The following is a 14474-nucleotide window of genomic DNA, read 5'->3' on the forward strand; positions in this document are numbered from 1 at the left end:
CCATTCTTCTCCAGTCTCCCAATGTTGCACCTCATTGTTCCTCTGCTTTTCCAGCAGCTTCTGTCGTGTGCATGGGAGCTGGGAAATGGATGTGGCACAGGACAAGTGCTGGGCCTGAGTGTTCCTGGGGACTGGGCCCTTGGCTGGGGCCTGCCTGGGATGTACCTCAGCAGCAAGAGGCTGAGTGGTGTCAGCACAGAGCCAGGAGCACAAATAAAACTCCAGCTGCAGTGTTATCTCCCCTTAGGGTGGAAGGAGGTTTGCACGAGCTCTGGGGTTCCTGGGGCTCCAGGACTCAGATGCACCCCAACACCCTGTCTGCTTGGGTCCTCACTGGGGTGCTGGGCTGGGGAGCAGAGGGGACAAAAACCTGGGTGCCATCCTGGCACAAAGTGTCACTGGTGAGGAGCTTGGGAAAGCCAAACCCCAGGGCCCAGCCAGAGGCAGAGTCTCTGTGAGCACCAGCATCCTCGGGATTTTCCTGGGGACACGCTGTGACAAAACTGCAGGTGGGGCGCAGGGGCAGGTGTGAGGCAGGGGTGGCAGGGACAGCCCTGAGGCAGGGAGTGTGTGTGTAGGTGACAGGCATGGGGACACGGCAGGACAGGCAGTGCGTGGGAAGTATGTAAGTTGGAAAGCATGGGGACACCCAGGGGAGGGGAGACGCGTGGGGCGTGGGAACACGAGGGGGCGGGCAGCATGCTTGGAGCAAGGGGAGAACACGGGGCGGGGACACGTGTGAGGACACCGTGTGTGTGTGAGGCGGCACGCGTGGACCACTGGGCGGGGACACGTGTGGAAGTGGGGACACCTGTGGGGGGGACGGGACGGGACATGGGAAGGGGACACGCGTGGGGGCGGCAGCGAGGTCGGGGGGGCTCGAGGTGCGCGCGGGGCGCGGCTCGTGCTGCCATTGGCTGTGTCGCTGTGATGTCACGGAGGGTGTCCCATAAATTCCCTGTCGCCTAACGGGCCGGGGCAGTCGGGCGGGCGCGCGGCCGCCGCGCGCGGGACGGGTTCGGAGCGGTTCGGTCCAGTCCGGTCCTCGGCACGCACAGCGGGAGCTCTCCCCCGCCCCCCCCTCCCCTCCCTCTTCCCCCCTCTTATCCCCCCCCGCTCCGGTCCTCCCCCTCCGCCCCGCACCTGCCGTCCCGTATGCTCGGCGCCCGGTGCAGCGCTGCCGCCGAGGAGCCGTAAGCAAAGCCGAGCCCCCGCCGCCTGCCCGGGGGGCTGCCGGGGGCGGGGAGCAGCGCCATGGGGGTGGCGGGCACCGAGCTGCCCGGCAGCAACGTCAGCGCCAACCAGAGCACCGCCGACTCCACGCTGTCCCGGGACGTGTGGATGGTGGGAATGGGAATCCTCATGTCAGTGATCGTGCTGGCCATCGTATTCGGCAACGTGCTGGTGATCACCGCCATCGCCCGGTTCCAGCGCCTGCAGACTGTCACCAACTACTTCATCACCTCCCTGGCCTGTGCTGACTTGGTGATGGGGTTGGCGGTGGTGCCCTTCGGTGCCTGCCACATCATCATGGAGATGTGGAAGTTTGGGAACTTCTGGTGTGAGTTCTGGACGTCCCTGGATGTGCTCTGCGTCACGGCCAGCATTGAGACCCTCTGTGTCATTGCTGTGGACAGGTACTTCGCTATCACCTCCCCTTTCAAGTACCAGAGCCTGCTGACCAAGAGCAAGGCACGCGTGGTCATCCTTGTGGTGTGGGTGGTCTCAGCACTCACCTCCTTCTTGCCCATCCAAATGCACTGGTACCGGGCAGATCGGGATGAGGCCATCCTGTGCTATGAGAAGGACACCTGTTGTGATTTCTTCACCAACCAAGCCTATGCCATTGCCTCCTCCATCATCTCCTTCTACCTGCCACTTGTGGTCATGGTATTTGTGTATGCTAGAGTCTTCCAGGTGGCCAAGAAACAGTTGCAGAAGATAGACAGGAGCGAGGGGAGGTTTCACACCCAGAACAAGGAGCTGGAGCAGAAAGGTGGAGTTGGGCACCGCCGTTCCTCCAAGTTCTTCGTAAAGGAGCACAAGGCCCTCAAGACCCTGGGAATCATCATGGGCACCTTTACCCTGTGCTGGCTGCCCTTCTTCATCGTTAACATTGTGCACGTCATCCAGGACGACATCATACCCAAGTATGTGTACATCCTCTTGAACTGGCTGGGCTATGTCAACTCTGCCTTCAACCCTTTGATCTACTGCCGGAGCCCCGACTTCAGGTACGCCTTCCAGGAGCTCCTCTGCCTCCGCAGGTCTGCCCTGAAGATGTATGCCAATGGCTACTCAAACAGCAACGGCAAGAGCGACTACAACGAGGAGGACAACGGCTACCCCCTGGCAGCGGAGAAAACCTGCGAGCTGCTCTGCGAAGAGGGCTCCTTCCCTCACCCCGAGGACTTTTTACACTGCAAAGGTACTGTGCCTTCCGGGTAGCTTTGGGACGCGATGGGCTCTGCACACATCGGTTGTTAAGAGGAGTCTTTCTCTCTAAGGAATATTAGGAATAATGAGGATGATAATCCTACAGCGCACCTAAAATCTAGTGGCGGCAACAAACCCAGAACTCGGCAAACCTTCTGCAGATAGGCAGGGGTTGCCCCGCGTAGGGTCGGGCGGGCTGCTTGCATCTACCTGGTTTACGGGCACGGCCGTGGGTCCTCTGAGCGGGGGTGGGAGGAATTTAAGGCTGAGCAAACAGCTCGTCCCAGTAGGAAGCTGCTGGCCGCAGCCGGTGTTGAACTTCACCACCTCGCTGTTCGCAGTCGGCGGCTGCGGCGGGAGCGGGAGCGGGACCGGGGGGGGGGCGCCCGCGGGAGTCTGCCTGGGTTCCTTCTCATAGCCGGGACGGAGACCGTGGCACCCTTCCCCGCCCATGAGGGCAGCCTCGGGCGTTGGTGCCAGTTTGTCCAGCTCAGGGGACTGTGCGGAGGTGGCAACCGGCGACAAAATCCTCGGGGAGGGCATGCTAGGAGGGGCTGCGTCGGAGCGGGGGCTTAGCAGGGCTGGGTCGAATCCGCGGCTACCGCCGACAGTGGGGACAGTTTAAACAGTGTCCGGAAACAATGAATGTTTTGGGTTTTTTTGCTTGCATGGGTTTTGGTTTTTCTTTTTCTTCTTTTTTTTTTTTTTTTTTTTTTTTTTTTTTGGTTGGTTGGTTGGTTGTTTTTTTTCCAAGTGCTATAGGACTTCCTGCTGAAATAATAATAATAGAAATAAATGGACTATTTGCCCAGAATGTGATACTGTGACTGTGGGACTCTGGAATGTGGTACTGGGAAGTCGGGTGAAATGCTACTACAACCACAGACCATGTTCTTAAGGGTCCTAGCAAAGCTTTTAGGCTGCCCGGTTTGTTTAACTTCAAGTCTCAAGTGACAGTAAGCCCGAGGAGTTGGGAAGGAAGGAGATGTTTTCTGTGGCACACTGGCAGCACAGTCTGGCTGCTCTAGGCTCTAGGTTGGTTGGTTGGTTGAAGGTTTCCCCCCCCCGGCAGGCTTTGCATTTTGTTCCCGGTGTGCAAGAGTTGGCGGCGGGCGTGCAGCGCTGTCAGGGGCGGCAGACACGGGCGGGCAGGTGTGGGCTGCGGGAAGCCACGGGACGGGGACTGGGGTGGCACTGCTGCCCGGGGCTTGCTCTGTGACAGCTCTTACCAGGAGGAAAAAGGCAATCGGGATGGGAAATGGAGCTGCCTCCCCGTTGCCTTCTCCTGCGGGTGCTGCGTAAAAAGCGGAACCGAGAGGATGTGCAAGTGCGGGGTCTTTTCAGAAACACTCGAGAGAAGTTGTGGGGAACGGTGCTGATGGAACCGATGTGACCCGCGAAGGGATGTTGGGGGGCACCGCGTGTGTTCGGGCTCTTCCCTCCCCCTTAGTTCCACATAACCTGCCCTGCACCTCGGGGGTTTTGCTTCTGCTGCTGCAGGGAACGGGTTGCAGTCAGTTTGGGGGGGTTCTCGGCAGAGCTGGCTTTGCAGGTCAGTGGGGTGACCAGCGAGCCGGGGTGAGCCGGTGCTGAGTGCCCTGGGGCTGCCACCCCCGCTTCAGCAGCAGAGCGACTTTGGGCAGCGCTGCAAGGGAGCTGGGGATGCAGGAGGCCGGGAGGCGCAATGGAGAGGGGTTTCTGGCTGCCGCCACCTCTTTGCAGTCCCCATTTGGTCCTGGCTCTCATGGCTACTCTGAGAAGAATTTGCCCCCAAGCGCTGGCACCGAAAGGGGCAGCCCCGGGGAGCGATGGAAGGGATTCCCCCCTGGAATGGCAGTGCTGAGGGGAGCGTGGGAATCGCTGCTCCCTGCTGCGGCTTCTGCAAGGTGCAGGGTAAACTCCTCAAGCTTTCAGACCCCCCACGATAAATCCCCACCTGGCTTTTTGTGGGGTTGAGGTCTGGAAATACCTTGTGCCCCCTTCTTTCTTTTCCATGAAGACCTGATCCTTCTTGGAAAGGGTGCTGAGAAGGAGGATCAGGACTCCTCTGCTCCTCTAGCCCTGTGAGAGGTTCTGTCTCGGCTTCGCTTGCAGCCTTCCCAGCTCAGCGCTGCAGGAGGGGCAGGGAATGTGCCCCAGAGCCCTTCCTCCTCTGGCCTGTTCCCTGCCTTCACCCGCTGCCTTGGTGGGCGGTCAGCCGTTCCCGAAGCCCTCTGAGCATGAGGCTCTTGAGCAATGCGGGGTATGATGGGATGGTGCCGTCTGGGAGGCTCCTGGTCGCCAAAAACATGAGCTCCTCACAGAAACATTAACGGGGAGACCGAGGACCGGGGCTGGCAGTCAGGTGCTGTTTGATTCGTGCTACTCAAGGACTGAAATGCCAGAGGCAGGTGCACACACTCGGGTTAAAGACCCGCTTTAGCTCGGACCATGATTATTATGTAGCGTTTGGAGTAAGAGAAAATTAAACTCTTGCCTGTAGCGATTTGGTTGCCCTATTTTGCAACACCCAGCGGCAGCATAGGTTAGCAGGGCACTGAAGGAGGAGGTGACACACAGTGACAGCCAACTCCTGACAGGGCCCAGGCCAGCCTCCAGCAGCTAAACACCCACCGACTTTGGGGCAGGAGTCTCTGGCACCAAAAAAAAAAAAAAAAAAAAAAAAAAAAAAAAAAAAAAAAAAATCTGGTTTCCACATGTCAGTTTCTGTCTTTATTTTTACTATCATGAACTCTTCCCATTTCAGTAGCACATGTTATGGACCAGGATTTTGTTTTCAAATTAATTGCTCTATTTTTTTTGTTAGTTATGTTCATACTTCAGATGTTCTAGCTGTATGTAGCAAAAGCTGAGAGATGAGTGAGTGCAGAACCATTACAGCATCCCATATACATGGATTTGGAAGGGACAGGGGACATTGGGCTGTTTGTGTGGGGCAACTGAACTTGGTACTCCTGTGCTCACCTACACTGTTAGGAAACATCAGGCTTGTGATGAAATCTGAACGTAAAAGAACTGATTTGTTACTGCTAAGGCAGTGTTAGTAAAAGTGGTGAACTATGAACTGTGATGACGGGGGCAGCTCAAATAAATAGTCAAGTATCAGAAGAGAAAGTATTATAGCTCCATCAAAGCAGAACCTGACAAACCTTTCCTCAACCATAGTTAGAAAAAGAAAACCTGTGTAAGGAAATGCCTTTGGCCTATTTAAGTATTTTATAATAAAGTTTTATATATACATACAAGGCATTAAAAAATGAACACTGAAGTTGCAACACTACCACCTTAAATTGCTTTTAGGGTACTTTAGGTTTTTACCTAAATCCACCTGACAGAGGATTTGCTCAGGTGAAGTACATCTGATAGAACACACAGTGGTGACTTCATTTGGGGACTGTCACTGACAAAATACCAAATTGTTACTGCAAGCAGAGCAGGCTACCTTCTCTCCTGCTAGTTTGTACCTTACACCACTGCCACTGAGGTGAATAAAGCATGGGTGGGATACTGTTGGTGTCAGGATGTAGTGCTGACTGGAGCTTTGCTGTACATTTGCTGCTTTTGCCACTTTGGCCAAAATGATTGTTATTGTTTTTAAAGTCTTAGTCAAGATGAGTGTCACAAACACAGCTTTTGTGTTGTTACAAAATACTGTTCTCACCATAGGTCCTGCTTGTGATTCAGGCAGCTGTAGTTTCCACTTCAGGAACTTGTCTTTGCTTTGTCCTCCAGACAGGCAGAGTGTTGAGAGCTGCTGAGTTATGTCAGTCCTTTGCCTCTTGGGAGCATTCCTCTAGAGCTCTGTTTTCGGGGAAGCCCCAGCCTTGAAATATAACCTGTTACTTATTCCAGCACTGAGAAGGTGTGGAAATGCAAGGGAAGCTGGTGGGGGGTGGTGGTGTCTGGCTGCAGATCCCACTGCCAGCTCAGCTTGAGCATCTCTTGGGAACTGACTATTCCCATATCCTGAAAATTGTTCAGCAGTTCCTGATGTGCAGCACTGCCCATCACTGCCATTGCTGTGGGGTGTTGGGGTGGGCATGTGGTGTTTGACATCCCCTGTGGAGCTGGGTTCACGTCTGGTGGCTTCTTCTGGGGTTCAGTTGAAGGTGGAACCCCAGCCTAAGGACACTGCCAAGGCACTGGGTATGGCAGACAGGGAGGAATGAGATTTATGTTACCAAACGCACCCAAATGTACCCAAATGTTTGAAGATAGAGCAGGGATTAGTAGTATAGAAAGGAGAGCCCAGCTCCTCTGGAGAGGGAACGGATGTGAGAGCAGGCACATAACGTGCTTTTCAGCTCTCCCACGTCACAGCCTCAGTGCTTCTCCCACGTCACAGCCTCAGTGCTTTTCAAAGGGTTTATTTATGTATTTATTTACTATAAGGGACATGGTTTTGCCTTACAGGGGAGGGTATCAGCCGGGCTAGCTAGGAGTAAACAGGAGGCTGTGATCTACCTCCCAGCATCTCTTGCCCTTCTGGTATTACAGTGCTCCTACTGCCGGGAGTCTCAAACACCCGCATAGGCTAGGAGAAAGGCTTTTGTTCCCCTCCTTTTGTCAGTCCTCTGCCTCTGAGTGTTTGTTTTCACTGCTATGAGAAATCCATTTCCTAAGGAGATGGCTTGATGAGCATATTCATGAGCCCTTCTGTGTTAGCAGACAGCAAGTGCCAGCCTTGTAAAAGCAGCAGGGAAGCAAAGGTATCCTGGCTGCCTGGGTGGTGAGTGACCCTGTCCCTGGACAGGGAGGACAGAAGGTGCCCTCTGGTCTGCTCACCAGCGTCACCCCCAGCTTCCCCTTCCCCAGCTGCTCCTGCAGAAGCATCCAGCCATGGGGAAGCACCTTGGTACCTCAGCTGACCCACATCTTTTGCAAACGTGTAAGCCAGTGTCAAGTGCTGTGGGTCAGTTTTGCAGCACCCAGGGTGGGTCTTCAGGTTGAGATGAGCAAGGGCTGTTCTGAAAAGCAACCCTGGCATTGGAGGTTGGGTATTCACAGCAGAGAGGTGGTGTTGCTCCAGACTCCCTGAGAGTAGTGTTTGGTAAGGATTAGGGTTCTTTTCATCACTGTTTTTACACTTGTGCTTGGTTTCTCAGGCTCCGAGCAGGACCACAGCAACTCTTTGGCGTCTCCTCCCTGTGCAACAAAGTGGAAGCTTGGCTTTTTCTGAGGCTTGAACCCAGCAGCCCAGGCATTTCTTCCCCTTGTAACTCTTTTGCTGGAGCTGTTTTGGAAGCAAGCATTGGCTCTAACCTTTCTTCCTATGGGCAAAGAAGACATTTTGCAATGAACACACATCCTGGGCTGTGAGGACACAGTCACTTGGCAGCCGGGCTAACTACAGCCTCTTATCAGAGGCATTCCTGTGGCGTGATCGGCTGCATGGGGCACCCATCAGGCCCTGTAGGTGCCTTTTTTTTCATATTCCAGAGCAGGGCAGCTATAGATCACCCAGCTCTGCTTCTTGGGAGATGCTCTCCAGCTGTGCCTCAAGCTGCAGTCAGTGGCACAGGCGAGTGCTGCGCTACAGCTGCTGCCTCCTGCACCCTGGGCAGAAGGACTGAGCCTGGTGTTTGCCTGCTGCAGAACAAAGTACAGCCAGCTCTGCTGGGAGCACAAACGCACCCCCGGGGGCTTGGTGACAGCCTGAGAGAGCAGTGCATGCTTGAAACTGGAGTTTACACTGAGCTCGGAAGGTTATCTCTCCTGGCAAGTGTTATAAGAGCAGGATACAACCCTGATTCACCTGGATTTGGCAGTGGCTATCTGTGGGAGTTCTGTGTATAAGGGTGGTTAATTAAGCAGAGTGTTTCAGGGAGCAACAAGCCTCTCTAAATGTTCTTAATAATGAGGAAAGTGGATTTGCTTCTCTACCGTGCATGCAATTTCACTTTTTCTCCCATTTTCTCCCCCTCTCTGTGGCAGGAGCACACAAATGAATTTCAGTGCAATGTTGCCAGCGTCAGAGAGAGTGGATTGGGAAATATTTACTTGTTTACTGCCTTTGGTAAGGTCGTTTTTGCACAGGTGCATATATATTTAAATATATGAATGTTTATGTGTGTGTATATATCTCTCCATTATCTATATACAGTGGTATAGAGATCTGTATCTAAGTAAGGAAATGTAGAGGTGTTTTGTTGTGCTAGGTAGGAAGAGGAAGATATGAGGAAGATATGGATGTTCAAAAGGTTGAGTGTTTATTGCAGATACTATTGACTGACATTGTGTTTAATTTAAGTGTATTTCTGGTATGCTTGTAGTCAAGTGGCCTTGCTCAAAGCTGGTTTGCTGGCTGCATTTCCCCCATGCTTCCTGAGACTCTTCTAGGGAATCCTTCAGGGCTCATTTAAAAAAAAAAAATCACCACCTGGTTAGTCTGGTGGCTTACTCCAGTGGCTGGGAATTTCATTAATTTGTGCAGTGCTTTGAGCCCTGGAAATAATACGAAACTTGTGGGTGCTCAGCACCTTGCTGTAAAAGGGCTTCTCTGGTTTTCATCTCTTAAGGCAAGGTTTGCAAGGAAAGTGGTTTTCAAAACTCCACCTGCTCCTCTGCTTGTTTGGATTTGCTACAGTGGCAGCCAAACAGAGCAGGACAGCTGGGGGCTTCAGTCCTCTGTTGTTGGTCACCAGTGCCAGCACCCCTGGGACTGGGAGGAAACACAGGTGCCCAGTACAGAGACCATAGGGCTTGGAAAGGTGAAACACTGACAAATATAAGGAGGACCCATCTGTAAGCCTGGTGCTGTCTCTGCTCTGACCCAGAAGCTCCCCCCAAACACTTGACCAGCAGGTCACCTCTGTCTGTTCCAGCTCACTTTATCTCCTACTTCAGACTGGAAAAGCTTCTGGGTGGGGTCTTTGGAAAAGTATCTTAGTCTCCTGGCCTGTTCTCTGTTTTTAGGTGCCCAACCATGTTGTCCTGGTGCTCTTACTGCTTCAGGTGGGGGTGAAGAAAGAATATTGTTCATGTCAAGCAGGATCCCAGCCCAGCATGTTGCAATGACAAGTATTTTGCATTCTTTATGCCACTTAAGACCATGATGAAAGTCTTGGCAGGAGAAGCCAGGATGTGCCCTGAGTGTTTTGAGGCTTCTCCTTTCCAGAAACAACAGCACGGAGTCATTGTTCAGCTTGGACAGAGAGGGATTACACCAGGCACTTCCAAAACATGTCAGATGCCCAAATTATAATAATTTATGGTTTTGTAACTTTGTGCTTTCAAGTGGTGGAGTGTCCCACCTAGAAATACAAGCTTTGCTGACTGCAGGGATAAGCAGAATCAGACCTTCAGCAACTTCAGGGAGGAACTTCAGCTGCCATCCTGCTTCTCCCCCCCCAGCCCTTGGTTAAAATGGGATCTTCAGACTGGAAAATGTTTCATATCTTACGGATCCTAAGAATTAGATCCCAATCTCTACTTTGCAGCACCTTTGGTGATTGCCCTGAGGCCCTCCTGGCTCTGATCCTCCAGTGATGCCAAAGGAAAGGCATTAGGGAACCACAGCAGTAGCTGCCAGAGCTACCTGCAGTCTCCCAGCCGTGGCTTCGTGTCAGGCAGAGGCAACAGGAGCAATGGCAAAAGGATCTCTCAGCAGCCTCACAGACAGGCTGGGGCTCACACCACCTCCTTGGCAGCTTCTGGCAGGGGGTGGGTTTCAGGCTCCACTGCTCAGCTCCGCAGCCTCAGCCCAGTCCTGAGAAATGTATAAACAGCAAATGGCCTCTGGGAAGCCCCTGCCAAGTCCTTTGTCCCACATGTAAATATTTTTTTCCTCTTAAGTGTATGTGAGTGTGAAAAATCCCTCCATAATATTTTTTTTCTCTCTGCCTGGAGGAAATACTTGTTCATCCCTGGGTGTGGACTGTCCTCATCTTGATATCTTGTGGTCCTCAGCCCAAGCAATAACCACACTGCTGAAAACATTTCTTATCACCCTCTAAAGCTGTACTGCTCTTCCTGCCTCCCAAGCCCAATGGCCTCAGCTCTGATGGTGCCCACCATGCTGGTTGCCTGGCAGGACATTACATCCCTTAGTGGCTGTCGGGTGGAGGTCCCCTGGGCTGCAGCATGTGGATAGCCTTCAAGAAGCTTTCCAAAGCAGTGCAAAATATCTGTGGGGTTGCGGGTTCCCTGCTCCAAAGCTCAAAGTATTATCCTGTTGTGTTGGACTCATGTCTGGAAATGCATGACAGTTTTTCCTGGGAAAAACTGGAACAGAACCCCTAAATAATTTTCTTGATGCCTGGTCCTGGAAGCATGTGGCTTGGTGAGAGAGATGCTGATTTTCTTAGTAGAGAAAGAAAATGTCTGCGTGTAGCAGAAGCAGTGGAAGCTCTGATGGATCTGTGTGCAGGGGAGCAGGGTGGAGGAGCTGCATAGGTACCTGCTCACTGGGGAATCTCTTCTCACTGTTCAGATGGTTTCTTATTCTTTGTTCACCTCACCTGACTGTACTGCTTGGCAATGCTTGGGATCAGGCATAAGTTGTCACCCTCTTCTTCCAGCCCTGTTCTTAGGACCTCAGCTAAGGTCTGTGTCTCACCAAAATAAGATGGTGCTATTTTTGGTTTCAGAGAGGAAGAATGTTGGCAGGGTGGCCAGCCTTGCACCAGGGACCAGTGGGGAGAGAGATCCATATCAGCCCTGTCTCTAAGACTTGTGTGATACCTCACTGTAACCCAGATGCACTGAGATGTTCTGCCTCAGTGCAAGTTTGGCCAAGCCTTGGACCTTCTTTTTATAAAGACAAGTTGGGCTCAAAAGCTGGAGTGTGGAACTGCTGAGTGTAATGGGCTGGACTGACAGCTTTGCAGGAGAAAGAAACAGTTCCCTGCTGCTTGGCTGAGAAACACCCTTGTAACAGCTCAGCAGTTTGATATGGAAAGATGTTGACTTTCTGGGCTGGGCTCTAGGATGGTCTCCCAGGGGGATTTGCTGTGCTGGGCCCTGCAGTGCTATCCCTGACCCTGTGTCTTCCCAGCTGCATTGTAAGGCTCTGTGTAAATTAGCCCAGTTCAAGCAGGACCTCTTTCCACCCAGCTTGCTTTATGTATAAGATATCTGTGCTGTAAACCATCAGGTCACAGATTTTCCATTGGGATGTGTGTTACTCTGTTCCTGTGCTCTCATGGAGCTGGGCAGCAGTGCCAGAGGCAATGGTGTAAGCTGGAAGGTAACTGGTGAAAGTAGTTGTGGCAGGGATGCAGTCAACACTGCACAGTCTGGAAAGGCTGCTCATAGGAGGGTCAGTGTCAGTGTCAGTGTCAGTGTGGGAGGGAAAGCAGAATCCTTTCATGTTTGGGCTGGAGGAGAAGGTGTCACTCAGCATGACAATTTTCTCCCACAGCCCTCAGCAGTTTCACCCTGAATGCCATTTTGCTTTGGGTTGCAGTGAGTGCTGGTAGGGACCTGTCTCCCCCCAGGACAGCCCATGTAACTGAAGCACAGCAGCTGGGGCAATGGGAAGCTGTAGGGGGGAGAAGAATAGGAGGTAAAATGGGGAGCAAAGCCACAGAGAGACATTTTGTGACTCAGAGACAGAAGGCCATTCCTCAGTTCCTGCATAACATTGTTTGTTCAACTTGTTTAAAAGCTGGCTACGTGATTTCCATCCCTGCTTCAGAGAAAAACTTCTTCAAAGGGAATCCTCAGGCTGCCTATTTATAGCATGGAAACCCCTCCAGGAGAGTCATCCAGCCCTGGATGAACATCTCCCCATCCCCAGGAGCAGAGTGATGTACAGGATGTTCTTCCAACCCCTCCTTTGCAGGGCCCAGCTGACATTTGCTAGCAGACTGTAGGGACAGTTGTGGGCATCTCTCCCTGGTACAGGAGGTGATGACACATCAGCTGCCACCACACCATGCTGGAGGAGGCAGGAAAAGGGGCAGGGTGCTGGGCTGCTCCTCTGGGGCTGCTCCTCACTTGGTGCTGGAGGGGAGTTTAAGTGATGGGAGGTGAGGAGTGCAAGCTGTTCCCAAAAAGGAAAGGTCAGGGAGCAGAGCTGTGGTGTGATGAGCCTCCGAGGCAGAGCTGGTGGCAGCAGGGGTGGGAGACTGTGGTTTCTAGGGATGACTTTTGGATCTGGGCCAGGAGAGACAGAAATAAATCGGAGAGGGGGGAAAGGATTGTTGGTCTCAAGCAAAGCTTGGGGCTCTGCAGGAGTGCTGGCTAAGGGCATGGTGAGATCTCCCTGCCAGTCAGCCATACCCCTGGGCCTCACAGGGACCACCAGAGAGGGAGCCAGCAGTGGCTCAGGTTTGGTCTCAGACCAGGTTGGCTCCAACCCTCCACAGGGACAAAAATCCCTGCTCAACGGGACTTTTTAGGTGACAGGAAAGGATCCCAGTTTGCTACTGTCAGATGGCAGAGCTTTGGGGATTGTCCTTTCTGATATGATTTGCAAAGCCAATGGATTATTACATAACCAGAGTGATTTCAGTCATGTTTTCTTTCTACGCCTAAGAATTCTCTTCAACACTCAGACCAGGAAAGATAATGGAGAGGAACAACTTTTTTGACATAGGCTTGGACAACTGCAGCTTACTGAGAGCTTGTGTCTGTAAGGAGACTTCCATCAACTCTACCATTAAAGTCATAAATACACTAGGGAGAGACAAAGGCAACCAAAGAACAGAGGCAAAATTAAATACATCCCAAGGAGAGTGTAAAAAGATGACAAAGAAACAAAAGAGATGAGAAATCAGTCTTAGGAGGGCCAGTGACTCAAGCACTAGCACGAAACCCAAGCTGGAAAGTTGGATCATGAAAAAGGAGGGAGAGTGTAGAAAGGGAGTGGAAAAGGAGAAGAAACATGCACAACAGCATGGTCTGCACTCTGTGGGCAATCTGGCTGGTGCCTCTTCCCTCCTGTGTTGGGAATTTCCTTGTCTGCTTTCAGCCAGCATGAGTTTGATGTAGCAGATCTGGCAGGCAGAAGGCAGCAGGACAAAGGGAGAGGGAGCAGTTTCAGTGAAACAGAATTGCTGGGGAGCCATGGGTGAGTGAGGATGGCCAAGAGAGGGGCAGTGTCTGCACAGTGTGTTCCCAGCACCGGGGGAGATTTCCAAGGCAAGCATCCAGCTTAATTTATGCTCCCAGAACAAGGAAGGTGGGTGATTATTTTTGAAGACTCCTCTGCTTTGTGCCATGCTACCTCCTGAAGTGGGATTCCAGTTTTGAGAAGAGCAGGAGAAAACCAACCCAAACCAAATGAAACCATTCTACTTTTACTCGTGAATGACATCAAATATTTGTGTCTCAAATTATTACTTTTCCCTCCTGCCTGACTGAGCCAGTGTTGGAAGCTTTGCAGGCACCTGTGAAGATGAGCCAGGGAGCAGGCAGGTGGTGGGGCAGATTTTGGCACAGAGCAGTGGGGCCACATTTAAACCCAAACCAGCTGAGCACAGTGAGAGCGTGGCACTTCACTTCAGACCTCAGCCAGCTGAGCCAGGTGGCTGTGCTGTGGGACTGCACCGGGGAAATGGTGACAAATTGGAGCTGGAATTTTTTCCACCTGAGGCAGAATAAGCACCCAATTCATTGATAAAGTGAGAGACAAAGACTGGTGTTGTTTGAGAACTGCCTCAGCTGAGGTTTTTGTTTCTCCCCAGAATGGAAGATGCTGAGGAAGAGCTGGTTCACTGCAATCAACTCGTATGGAGGGAAAAATTGCATCTGTGAGCTGCAAATAAGGATTTAAGTGGCCCAATTTAAATGTTCCAATTATGCTACTGAGCAGGGCACTGACCATACTGATGACACAGAATTCAGATCTAATGAAGGGATTAGGAGGGGGTTTCCACTGAAGGTGAGTGAAAAAGTGACATCTGATCCTCCTAACCCATAAAAATCTGACAAATCCTGGCCCTAGGTGTCACCTTTTCACTCTGTCAGTCTCAAGGCCCCCGGGGGCACTGGATAGCAGTATCAAAGCAGTCTCCAGTCACGTCCCAGCCTCGCCTGACACTGGAGAAGGCACAGAGCATGTCACACTCGTGCAGTGCTGCTCAGGTATTCTC

The 14474-nt window shown here is 52.2% G+C and overlaps 1 protein-coding gene across 3 annotated transcripts in view; it reads left to right on the plus strand.

The window, feature by feature from the left end:
* Positions 1-976: 976 nt before the first annotated feature.
* The window catches only part of ADRB2 (adrenoceptor beta 2), a 30633-nt gene continuing 17135 nt past the window's right edge, over positions 977-14474 (plus strand). The window contains exons 1-2 of one of the 3 annotated variants that reach the window (XM_071758882.1): positions 977-2150; positions 2268-2428. In XM_071758882.1, the coding sequence (XP_071614983.1) occupies positions 1255-2150; positions 2268-2428 (1057 nt within the window). In that variant the 5' untranslated portion in view covers positions 977-1254. Of the gene's footprint in view, positions 2429-3190; positions 8803-14474 lie in introns of those variants that run through there. The other 2 variants (XM_071758881.1, XM_071758880.1) reach the window with 2 other exon arrangements.

Source organism: Heliangelus exortis, chromosome 15 (assembly GCF_036169615.1).
Source record: "Heliangelus exortis chromosome 15, bHelExo1.hap1, whole genome shotgun sequence".
NCBI lineage: Eukaryota > Metazoa > Chordata > Aves > Apodiformes > Trochilidae > Heliangelus > Heliangelus exortis.